The following is a 12,925-nucleotide window of genomic DNA, read 5'->3' as shown; positions in this document are numbered from 1 at the left end:
AGGTCACCTAAGGGTATCTTTGGGCAAAATATGAGCGATTTGTCAAATGGGACGTTGACCAGCGTTTCTCGATCCTAACAGTCAGCCATTCTTAAGTTGTACCACAAAAACAGTTTCTTAGAGTCGTTGCGAATCACTCGAAATCGGACTTTTTTACTGTAAATTGAGTAGCAGAAAGCGAGGAAATTCGTTAAGAAATTCTCTTAAATACATAGCAACGGTCAAAGCGGTAAACTGGACTGCAATTGACTTTTTTTCATTAAAATTGTGCAGCGAGAGAAACACAGGATTACGCGCCATTACAGCGCCGAGCAACAAACAACCAAACAAACTCTCACAACGTCAAAATACTCAATTGAATTTACTTGCAGTGACTTTCCTTACCATTTAAAAGTGAATAGAGCTAAACTTCCGTTGATTAATCATCGATGGAAGTGTAAAAAGGGCGAAAGATTGACGATTACTGTCGGCCAGTTCACTCAGGAAAATTGACCAAACGACAATTTCACCCGCGCTGTTTCCCGCCGTTACTGTGACCGTGGTCAGAGATAGGAAAATCCGGACCGTGCTAAGAACCAATCAAATTGAAGGATTCGTTACCGTGCCCTCTTGGGGAAAAAAAAAATTATACGCAGGTGATCATGTATTCATACAACCTGCGCAATATATATAGTACCTATTTTTGGGAGGAAATACTAATGTCCGACGCGAGATGCTCCTCAGGCAGACTGGATGGCTAGATGGCAGGTTGTTCAAGCTATGCAAAATGATCTACTGAGGGGAGTGGGGTTGGGTAATTGTGACGAAAAAAAATCAACCAAGCTGCTTTTAGACAAAAAAAAATACATACTAACATAACGAGAAAAGAAAATCATAAAGGGTTGAAAAAGATATATTTTGAGCGTTCAGTGACCATAAATAAATTTAATTCATGCTTAACTCGAATCACTCACCCTTCCCTCGTAAACCCCTGAAAGTTTAAAGGGTTGCCCCCTAAGAATGTGGTGTAGCTGTAGGCTTTTGTACATTATACTTGCTTTTTTTAGAGCATTTTAGTGACACAAAAACATTAAGTATTATTCGAGCATTTTAGTGGCATTTTCTCGGAAAATTAAATTTTTCCACAGAAATAATGTCTTTTACTAGAAAATAAAGACTCGAAATGGAAAAAAATATATATCAAATGCCACCCTAACAGAGCCGAATGGAGACTGAAGAGAAGTAAGCGGTAGTCAAATCAAATTAAAGGCGGTCAGGTTTCTTCAGTCACCTTGGTGCAAAACCCCTATGTATGATCATTAACCGAGCATTTTGGTGATTTTTTTTCTTGGGGGGGGGGGGGGGAGGGGACCGATTATTTTAATGGAAAAAAATGGAGGGTTAAATTGGATTATTTTAGTGGGGGAAGAAAAGCATAATGTACAAAAGCCTATGTAGCTGTTTACGAGCAAGTTCTAGCTGCGTGTTGCGTAGCTGTTTACCAGAAAGTTCTGTGTGTGTGTGTGGCGTAGCCTTTTTACCAGAACAAACGTAACCGTGAGTATTTCTTATTCGTTTTAATTTGATTACAACATGTAAACACATCGCATCAGAGCGGGGATCGATACTCAAGTCAATATGGCTGACTTCGATAGCGGGCGTGACCGCACGATTGGGTGACTTTCAGATAACCTTGAAGCATTCTTGAGCAAACCTGAGCAAACCAAGTATAATACCTTAAGCTAATCGAGAATTACGTTGATTATTTCCTGGAGAATTGTTTCACTGGAACTTCGAATTAATTTTGAGCACCTTAATCTGCACTTAATTTAGGCAAAACAAAGCTGAAATGGGGAAAAGTTTACAACAATACGTAAAGACTTGTAGTTGGCATGCAAAGCGTTTATTTAGCTCTCAGGGAGTATCGAGGATGCTTTAAGGAAAAATTCTGGTGTTGTATGCTGCTTTCGTTTTACCTCGCATCAATTAATTTATCAGTACTAAGAAGTGTGTTTCGTTATTTCAAAATAACGAAAATCAGTCGTCTCTGGGTTACACAGCTATTTTTGTATAATTTCAAATTTGATTTGCCGGCGATGTTGACTGCGTTGAGACAAACCCAGGCCCAGTTGTGACTGACTTTGATGTCAGTTAAACTATTTCTGCTCCTTAGTCACAGGGAAGGACTATGTAGCAAACCCTCTAATTTTCATTGTTTACCGACACCATAGGCTGATTTCCAGTGAGCTGCTGATATGGCTCAGATCTTACACATATGGTATTCTTTATACAGTTTGCTCCCAAAGTGCACTCGGCAAACGTTTTTCGCTTCTGTGTGAATTACTACAGAACGCGTCCGCATTTGAACATTTATTTTCAAATTAAATGGCGAAGGATCACTGCAAAACGTATCACCCTTGATAAGGTAATAGGCATGTATTGCATGTCCGACCATGTACGCACTGCGTACCTATTTTTGTTATATATTGCACTGAATCACTCCAACTAAGTCCTCTCGAACAAAATTTTCTTAATTGACCAGTTGCGTTTGCACGTGAAAACCGCAGAAATAGTCACATTCATAGTGGCTGCGGAAGCCATGAAACTTCAAAAAAAGCAGTTTTCATTTGTGGTAACCTGTGATCATTCGAACAGTGGCCAGTCGAATAATTAAATTATATATATGACTGAATTTATGAAAACCGTGTTAAGGCTTTGCACAAAAACAGCCATATGCACTTTGATTTCACAACTCTAAAAGGCCTTAAAATAACTCCAAAGATGGAGAAAAGTAGAGAGAGGAGAGCAAGAAAAGGGAGATAAGAGAGTGGAGGAAAAAAAAGACTTTTTTTATATCGTCTAGAATAAAACGCTTGATTTCTTTAACTCTGCTTTCATAAATCCAGACATATACAGTGCACATATATCAGACAAGCAATTGGACAATCGGGTTATTGGATTATTTTAGTTTGGCCCTCTAAACGTAGTTAGGTCTGTAACAAAAATTCGTGGCGGCTATCACTACAGCTATTACAGTCACAAGCTCTTTTCCATCAGTTATTGATCGCCAAAAAAACAGTTAGAAGAGGAGTTTGGTTTAAAAGGCAGATCACCGATAGTGAAAAGCAAAAGTAATTCCTTATGTCAGAAGACACCTGCATCTATGAGTTAAATCAGTTAACTTATCTTTGCTGTTGATTTCTAACCTCTGAACTCTTGATGCAATCAAAAGCTAAAATCGAGATTGTATTTGTTGGTAATGAATAAAGCTCTCGGATCCGGGTAACTTGTGCTGTTCATCGCCACCAGCAGCGATCGTCCATCTTTTTCGCAACCCAGGTAAGTTTTGTACTTCACGTTTCTAAAAACTGTAAAACTCCAGTAGTAGATTGGCCTGAATCTCATTGACGACTGTGTTTTGCTGTCCGTGCTGTATTCCTTAAGGATAATGATGAGAAGCATTCAACATTAGCTAATCACTTTCTTTTTCCGACAACATGAAATTCGTTTCCTTTAGTAAAGCCACATGGAGTTGCGTTACACGACAGTTGGCGAAAAAGCGCTTGAAATTAAATGAGAGTGACCCAGTTCTAGTTAGCCATTATTGTGAGGCAAGGATAAGTCTGTGTAAAGGTAAGTTTTTGTAAGGGTGTGGCTTATCTCCGGTTTCTGAAGCCAGTGGCGGATCCAGAACTTGAGCCAAGTGGGCAGCCCTTTTTTTTTTTTTTTGCTTGTCCTGGCGGCTTTTCTTCCTTCTGTGATACTTTTTTTTTTTTTTTTTTTCACTCAAGATCCCAAGTTCCACCACTGGATGCACCACTGGAAGCATGAATCGATTTAGTCTAACAGTTTTTCTGCTGCTCCCTGGTCCATTACCTTCCCCATTATCCATTTGTACACCTCGGTGGGAAATACATTGTGTAGCAATTCAATAACACTAAAAAACCGTTTTCTCAAGACAACGATGAGACAGAATCAAAGGCCTAAACCTGGACCGCTTGAAACTGATTCTAGTGCGCTTACCATCCCCTCCCCCCCCCCCCCACCCCCAACCCCACTCTCACCACTGACATAGACCTTCAATGTTTATGTAAAAGTGATCTAACTACATTAAAACCGTTAAAATCGTTTGAAAGTGCCATACGAAACATTTGACCCCAGGCGCTGAGCTTCATAACCTAGCACTACCGATTCTACTCAGGTTCTCACGACATTATATTGTTATCAGCTCCAAAACATATTGCTTTTGCAACTCTAAGAGCTTTTGTTTACCGTGCCATTTTTTGGTGTTGTTGGCTGCGAACCAAACAAATTATACAACAAGCTTCGTTTGGATAAACATGAGCGGTAGCCATGCTTACTGAGAAATTGTCTATCTAATGATCATTACTAAATACTTACCGCGGCTACCATGATCTCCCCTTTATTTGTGGCATTTATAACGTAAGTCTTCGACCTCGATGTGTCTTCAAAGAAAAAGGAAAATCCTGTTGTACTTGAGTCCTTTGTTTTGGCAACAGCTACAAATAAATCAAGGGAAAACTGTTTAAAAGTTGTTAGCAGAAATTGACATACATTTCTGTAGCTTGGAACAAGTGAACGTTATAAAGCAGCTCCGCATTTGATATGGCGGTTTAGTTTCGCAATTTTGTGACTTTGACTCATAGAGCATTTTTCAATTGAGTGTCGGAAAACCAAAACCAAAGAAATCACTCTAACCAATCACAAATGGCACAGACAAAACAGTGAACGAATCAAAACAAGAAGTAATTCCATGTAGCTGATGCAAAGCGCGGGAAAACGAGTGCGAGTGAGTCGCGACTGGTTTTGATTTTTCTTCAGATTGGATGAAAAAGTGGCGCGAGTTTTTTAAGCCAAGTCGGTGTAGCGTAGTTGATGCAAAACCAATTACTTTTCGACACTCAGATGAAAACCGCTCTAAATAAGATCACACTAAAAAAAAACATCACTGTTTTCTATTTGTATAACCATCTTGTATACCAGAGGGCATGCACGTTAAACAAAATAAGTCACATTCTCGCGTGATGAGCTATCCTGTAGATTATAGGAATGACGTTTTAAAATGACTCTGGCAGGCTGCAGTCGAAGTAAGAGTTGAACGTCAATTTCGAACATTTTATCAGGGTCTTGTTTCTATCATCTGAATGCAGAACGTAGGAGTGTCTCGGGAATTTTTTTTTTTCCATGATAGTATAAACAAAGAACTATTGGCGACTTGGAGGGAACATTCAATGAAGAAATATAGGTGAAAGACCAAGAAAAAACCGCGCCGACTTTATTTTCACTCAATTAATAAACCGATATTATTTTTACTCAATAAGAAACGAAGTTTTGACCTATGCTGCATACTTACTACCGTAATCCATGTCCGTAAAAGTGCCATTGCAACTGATGATATTGTTAGACTCTCGTTGAAGCAAGGAGGTGGTTGCTGGGTTCCAAAGTCGATAGGGAGTGTCTTTCCTCACTCGATGATACAGTTCCGGCCCCTTGGTACCATACAATACAATAATTTTAATAAATTATAGTAAAGATTTAAAAATAGATGAGTAACCAGGATAAGACATTTGGAAAAATAGGAAAACGATCTCTGGTTAAAAATTTGTTTAAAACGAGCTTTCGACTACCAGTCTGTAGTCTTTAACGAGTAAACTCGTTAAAGACTACAGACTGGTCGCTCGTTTTAAACAAATTTTTAACCAGAGATCGTTTTTCTATTTTTCCAAATATAGTTAAGATGTCCGATCGATCTGGCTCAGTTGAGGCATGGATTTCACTCATTACTTGTGCACTAATTCTACAATTAAAACCAGTTCGATCAGATTGCGGACGAGTGCGATCACTTAACACGATAATTCCGCATGAACTAGGCATCGCTGCCACCAAAGCTAGCGCTTCCGCTCGAGACATCGCAAGGTTTTTGCAATAGTGAGCTTCTTAGTATATTGTATCAACTTTTAGAGTGTGTTGGATTGACAGGAATATAAGGCCTCGCTTTTTAAATTTCCAAATTACAGTTTGAATGTGATCCGGTTTCTGCGTGTTCCATCCGTGTGTACGATATATATAGGCCCGGAGGGGTGGGGTTGTCCCTTATTTGGGCTATATAGGTATGTGGGGCCCCAAAGGGTAGGGTTTTTCAGCCGTTTTGGTCATAAATAGGGTATCGATTTTGGCCATTTTGGACTTAAATAGGGTATGGTTTTAGCACTCTAGTCTTGAATTGGCTATGTTTCTTAGACCAAGCTGCTTTTTCATCATTAATCAATAAGACCGTCAACAAAAGCCTTTCATAACTTATGTTTAGGGCAACTGTGCCAGCCGCAACGGTCATAAATAGAGTATCAAATTTTTGGCCAGGTCATAAATAGGGTAGGGAAAATTGCAGATTTTAGTCATAAATAGGGTAAGGGTTTTGGGAAGTGGGCCGCACACCCCCCACCCAACTTTTCTGGAATTACTTTCCCCCCCCCCCCCCCTCTCGGGTTGTGGGTGTCGTTAAAATCCCTCTCCCGGATCTCTTAATTCGAACTCATTGTTTTTAAAAGTCGGTTAAGCACATCATCAAGATAGATCGCAGTGTATAGGTAAAAGCCGCGTTTGCAGTTGTATTTTTTTCCGTGTGTGTGTGTCTGTGCAGAAAGTTTCTCTTGGTCCAACAGATTGTGGTTTTAGTATAGGTACTTGAATGTCTTGCAACACACGAGAAATAAGCGAAATCTCTATTTCAAGCCAGATCTACCACACTGCTTTTACATGGAGACTTTTACATGGACACTTTTAACTGATAGGTTATTTTATCCTTAGTTAACAATAGTAATAAAAAAATACCACTTTTATAATAGTTAACATAGTTATCAACACTTCACTTAGAGTTAATCACACTCTCGATTTAGTTCAAGCTGATACGGCTTTAAATTCCTTGAATGTCTTACAAACCATATGGTAGCACTACAAATGAACGATATTTGGCCTGCAAACGCATTTTTATTTAGTTTGATTATACTAACGCAGACGTTTAGATATCCCGCTTGTTTAGCGTACAATTTACAACTCATACCCCACCCTGGTAAAGAGGGGGTGAGAACTCCTCTCTTGGGTTCTCGTTGTAATTATACAGATAAAATTCGTTTCTGTTTAATGGAAATCCTAAGGCTTGGTATTCAAGCTTATTAAGGACGAGTATTTTTTTTGTTCGTCATGACGTCATGTGACGTCACATAACGACTTTAAGTGCGCATTTTGGATTTCGCTATTTTCTCAGAAAGAAAATAACGGAAAACATGGAAGATTAATTCAAAACATATATAGATATAAGACAGTACACTTCACCTTGTCTTCTGTAAGCTCCACTTTAACGTTTATATCTTTCTCAAGTATTGTATCAAGAGGCAGAGGGACATAATCCCGATCACCTTCATCGTACTTGAGTAACTCTACGTGGGCTGGAGGCAATTTATCTAAACCTACATCGGCAAAAGCTACCATGATAAGGTAACGTAGTTCCAGAACCTCGTCGCCTTTTTCGAAAGACACACTGCGCTTGATTCCTTTGAAATCCACTTGGGCTTTGAGCACCACAGGATTGTTCGACCTGTTTGGGAAAACACCAAGTCAGGCTAACTTCAGGCAAACTAACCTTAAACCAGCATTAACCCTATTCGTACCGGGATATTTTAGGTCTGCTAGGGCCGAACGAGGCGGGGGGGCTTTTCAGGCCCTCTCTCTGTAACTCTTAGACAATGAAACTTTAGCGCGTCCAAAAATATTTCTTTGAGGTTAATAACATAGATGTCATATGACGTAAAAATGAGACCGGCATTTTCATTTCGATCCGGCATCTTGGATCCGGCAGAAATTAAAAGCTGCCGAAAATGGCTCAAAAATAGTCAAAACCAGTAAAGCACATCATAACTAACAAAGGGAAAGTAAATACAAGAAAACTGTTCCTTTTTATTTAGTTAGTTTTTTTTTTATTTTCTTTTTTTAATTTAAAGCAACAATATTCAAAATTGGAAGAACAAGCCTTTCATGTTATTTAAGGTGACGTCGCCAAATTTGGACCTTATAGCTTTCATACCCCCTCTCACCCCCTCCCCCACAGACTGAATAGAGCTAGAGTCCTCTGGATATGAGAACCTGGGCCATTGCAGGAGCCCCCCACCTACCCACCCCCCGTACAGCGGTAATTCGCCAGTGTCCTTTCGGTAATCCATTTAAACTTTGACACCGGGCATTTTAGCACCTCGTGAAATTTGGTAAGTAGTGTATACTAGAGTCGCGTGCACCCATAACAATCCGAGGAAATTCCTGTCATTTACGACGGGTGTAAGGTCAATAATAGTAATCATCACATCCGGTCAGAAGCGTGTAAGCACCTTCTTGCTTGATTATTAATGTGCGTTTTATTTACAATGAACCTTCCATTTCTTTTATCCACGAGCAATTATAAGAACTGTAGCGTGTCTTAATTGCAATCATCTTTATCTAAATGATGTTCAGTGTAACAACGGGGCCTCTAATGTCGCTAATAAATCAGATTATTATTTGCTTCTTGCAGGCATTGATCTACCCTGTGTGCAAAGGGTTTTCGGTTGCGGCTTGTCGCCGATCACAGTCGCAGCTTGGCCACGAAAACAAAAAAAAGGAAAAAACTCTCTGTCACCCCGGTAGCATTAATCGCGATTCAAAACTGTTTAATTTTAGAATTGATCAAACCGCATACCGTGAGTTTTGTACAGAAGAGTTGCAACGTGACTATAAAGCGAACTGATAACTTGAACTCACCTGTTAAGTAAGAAAAATATCGTTATTACTGACAAGAACATTAAAATCTTCGGGTGCAGTAGGATTCTCAGGATGATACCCAGAAAAGACCACATCTTAGGCAGATTCAGCATGTCGCTAGTGGAGAGATCACTTGTCTCAGAGCATATTATAGCAAGCGGGCAGGAAATACACTGTCCAAAAGAACTGAAAGTATTTATAATCCACAACCTTTGACAAGTCAGAACACAGAAGTGGAACAACAAAGAATATGTCTGGTCAAGTCAAATAATCTCTTAGCTTGATTCGGCTTACGGTCACGAGCTGAATCTTTTGGATTATTGTTTTGTGCATGTATATTGTGTGTGCCTGATTTTTCCAGAGTGTTTTGTATGTATGTACTTTCCTTAGTGGTTAGCATGCTCTCTACATCTAATGGAATTTTCTTTTCTGCATAGCCTGACACACATTAGTATTTGATCCTCATCGCCCGAGATAAGACCACAATCAGTCTGCATTTAGATATCTACTTTGTACATGTAGGCACCTGTGCAGTTCCAGCCATTAGTGGTCATTATAATGTCATTATATCGTGTACCAAACTTACAATTGTAAGACGGCCAAAACGGTCGACGTAGTTACGACAGATACGAGTGTACGCTTACGAGTTTATTGACAAACAGCGAAGACAATAACAAATAAACGGGAACGAGTAACACTGAAATACAATAAACAAGCGAAAATAAGCCTAATGCTAATAAAGAGTAAAACAAGCTAACTTAGCTAAGAAATAACAAAGTAATTTGGTGTAAATAACAAGACAATTGCAATAGGAAGATTGCATGACAAAAATAAAGAAACAGGAAACTGTGTGACAAAAACTATCAACAGTTGTTGAGTATTACATGAAATGCAAAACTAAAAAGGTTCAAGTTACAGGATTACACAATAGTGCTAAGCTGTGTACAAGCCAGTCACACAAGTAATTAGAGTGATAAAAACAGGCTACAAAACGTATAAAGGAACAGAAATGAATTTGGATTTGTGCAAACAATCACAAGTAATCAACAAGGATATGTGGTAAGCGAAAAATACAATATTTACTAGCAAAAACTATAAAACAAAGGAACAGAGATAAAGCTACATGCTGTGCTGACTAAAGGTCAAGAAAACTAAAGGAATAATACCACACAAAAACACAAAACTAGTAAAGGCAACTAAAAGCGACTGCTAACTGAACTGATGAAATAAAAGAAACGAACTAACCAAAAGCCTGAAAGAAAAGTACAAATAAAACGAAATAATGCACTACATACCAAGGGTTATTGAGAATATAGCATTCGAACTAAACCAGTGCTTGACTTGAGAACTTGAGTATAGCTCAGAATAAACCAACTGAATCAACTGAATTTACTGAGCAAATGGTTGCCAATTTATAATAGATTTGAGGAAACTGTAGGAATAACTCTAAACCAAATAAGGCTAGGGAGTGTATTTGTTGCCCACGAATACAGGATTTACCTAAGGGAGGTAAGGGAGGTAACTTCTGCTACACAACAGGATTTAGCTAAGAGAAGTGTGTGGGAATGAATCACCAACACATACCAAAATAAGGTGTGTAAGGAAACCAAACTAATGTAGGAAAATAACCCAAATAGTAAGAAGAAAAATAACACAACACTAATAAAAAAGTTTGAGAATTAGAACTGAAAATGAGCTAAAGTGACCTTGTCACACAATGTTTTCATTTTATCTCTGCCAAAGGTCATGTTCGATGATGAACGTATGTAAGACGCATTTACAAACTGAAATATCTGTAAATCAATTCGTAAGTCGTCAAGACTCCAACGAATGAGGAGGCTAAAAATCATTTTCTAAAACCCAAAACTAAGGAGCCACTAAAGTTTGTATCCTCATCAGGCATAAGAGGCGGTAAATTTATATCTGTTTACAATTTTACAGCTCAATACCGTGCTTCGTTTGGAAACTGGCGCATTTTGAATTTCAGAGTTATGGCAGTGTGTGACAAAAGGATACCATCGCGTTTGTCGGAAAATATATGCTCATCTCATGATTTTCAGCCTTTCAGAGAAGTTAAAGCATTGGAAAAAGAGTTTATGTAAATGTTTTGTTGTTCAGTACAGATAATCAGTCGTCTAGATAGCAATATTGGTGTACCATTGAGATACACGACATTTATTTATTTATTTTGTCTTTTTTGCTCGACAGTCATTTTGGCGCTAAACGACTGCATCGATCAGCACCCTCTAAGAGAAAGCTCAAGTCGGATTTATTGATGGCAAGATTCGTCAAGCGAAGTAAGCACATGCTCTGCAAATGCAAGCGCGGCCTGGAGCGATGACAGTCACACAACATGAGGCGCTTTTCCACGCGTCGGCTACAATCATACAACGTTTCTAGGACAGAAAGAGATTAATTAAATCGTATTAACTTTCAAAGCTTTTTTTTTTGGCGATATCACAATTGGCCAAGTTAATTTTAAAATACCACGTTGAAAACATAAAAATAGAATAATGAATTCCCGGGGGTACTCTAAGAAAAGTTTGGGTGGAGGGGTGCGGCCCGCTTCCCAAAACCCTTACCCTATTTATGACCAAAATCTGCGACATTCCCTACCCTATTTACGACCCGACTAAATATTCGATACAATATTTATGACCTGACCATTAAATCAAAACCCTGTTTCAGACCTGCGCTATAATACGTTCCCTAGTTCAGACCAATGTTAAATTACCGTGGACATAATTTGTGGAGGGCTTTTGTTGATTTTCGTTTCGATAATGGTGAAAAATTGGCATCTTAAAAACATACCGATATCAAGGCTAGAGTGCAAAAACCATACCCTATTAATGACCAAAATGGCCAAAATAGGCTAAAATCGATACCCTATTTATGACCAAAACGGATGAAAAACCATACTCTTTGGGGCCGCACATACCTAGATAGCTCATAGTACCCCCTCCGGGAATGAGTTAAAGCATTCGACAAGAAGGATTAAAAGTATTTTTAATCCTCCATACTGGAATGCAACCATTTCGAACTCAACTTGTGAATAACAACTTTGACATTTTAGTGTTAAAAAATCATTTTCATTCCTGACAATAAGAATGACGCTTGATGCATCGAAACGTCGTTTAACAATACTTTTAATCTTCCTTGAAAAATAGAAAATGCCCAACAATTTAAGTTCAAGTTTTTTGGTCCCCTTCTCCGTAAAAACTATGAACTGAAGATCAACAGAACAACGACAAAAAAAGAACCGATGATTAAGATTGGGAAACTGTAACAATACTTTTAATCTTCCTTGAAAAATAGAAAATGCCCAACAATTTAAGTTCAAGTTTTTTGGTCCCCTTCTCCGTAAAAACTATGAACTGAAGATCAACAGAACAACGACAAAAAAAGAACCGATGATTAAGATTGGGAAACTGTAACATAGGTAAAACAAAGACTTGTTTCATGCTGCGACACATAAGACAGAACAGAAAAAAACGAATGCTACAGCGATTTTGGCACGCGAAATGATCTACTCCGCTTAATAATCGTTACGAAAGTAATAAATTCAGAAACAAGGAAAATATGAAAAATATGGCTCACCCGGCAGGACAAAATTAACGTTCCCCATGGTTATACGGGTACCTCGATAATAAAAATTGTTCAATCGGGGAAATAACTGGTATTCAGTAATTTCAAGGTTGACATGCAGCGACAAATATGACTTGCTTATTATAGTTTCATTATTTGTTGATTTTTTGGCTTTGATTCCTGTAATCGCATCAGCTTTTATTATCAGTTACTTGGTTGACGTCCAACGTTTGCGGCTTAACTATTGTTAGTTAGACAAAACATGCTTTAGCTTTTGACTCTAAAGCCTAATTATCTGAGGCAATCTGCCAAGCTACTTGAAAGCAGGGTTGAACTGGTCTGTGTCACGTGAGGGCAAAGGAACTTTTTCGCTTTCCTTCGTTCAAAAATATTCCTTGACGATGCCTGAACAAATATGGTGAACACAGTTTTCTTTTAGTAAAAATTCATTAACAAAAGGTCACCGTGGTTTAATTTCTTTAACTACCATTTGTCTGCTTTAGTAGTTTGGTTAATAAGATGAATACAGCAGTTCCATATTTCGTGGCCTTTT

At 38.5% G+C, this 12,925-nt stretch overlaps 1 protein-coding gene across 2 annotated transcripts; it reads right to left on the bottom strand.

Moving 5' to 3' along the window:
- Positions 1-1,353: 1,353 nt before the first annotated feature.
- Positions 1,354-10,775, bottom strand: LOC145479856 (uncharacterized). 2 transcript variants are annotated; one of them, XM_081458325.1, is made up of 6 exons: positions 10,083-10,775; positions 8,788-8,904; positions 7,333-7,594; positions 5,354-5,489; positions 4,381-4,499; positions 1,354-3,417 (listed from the first exon to the last, which is right to left on the bottom strand). In XM_081458325.1, the coding sequence occupies exons 2-6, from the start codon at positions 8,898-8,900 to the stop codon at positions 3,205-3,207; spliced, it is 843 nt and encodes a 280-aa protein (XP_081314451.1). In that variant the 5' UTR covers positions 8,901-8,904; positions 10,083-10,775; the 3' UTR covers positions 1,354-3,204. The 2 variants fall into 2 exon arrangements, with proteins under 2 accessions (XP_081314451.1, XP_081314450.1); XM_081458324.1 differs by lacking the exon at positions 10,083-10,775 and having other exon boundaries at positions 8,788-9,003.
- Between the last annotated feature and the right edge of the window lie 2,150 nt (positions 10,776-12,925).

This window comes from Orbicella franksi, chromosome 2, assembly GCF_964199315.1.
Source record: "Orbicella franksi chromosome 2, jaOrbFran1.1, whole genome shotgun sequence".
Lineage (NCBI taxonomy): Eukaryota > Metazoa > Cnidaria > Anthozoa > Scleractinia > Merulinidae > Orbicella > Orbicella franksi.
The sequence above is the reverse complement of the archived record's forward strand: the minus strand, read 5'-3'. Positions and strand labels throughout refer to the sequence as shown.

Excerpts from the sequence above, each read along its gene's own strand:
- LOC145479856 (XM_081458325.1), bottom strand. The coding sequence starts at position 8,900 with ATGCTGAATCTGCCTAAGATGTGGTCTTTTCTGGGTATCATCCTGAGA. Across the intron at positions 5,490-7,332 it reads TGGAGCTTACAGAAGACAAG|GGGCCGGAACTGTATCATCG; the intron begins GTGAAGTGTACT and ends TATGGTACCAAG. Across the intron at positions 4,500-5,353 it reads TACGGACATGGATTACGGTA|CTGTTGCCAAAACAAAGGAC; the intron begins GTAAGTATGCAG and ends ATTTATTTGTAG.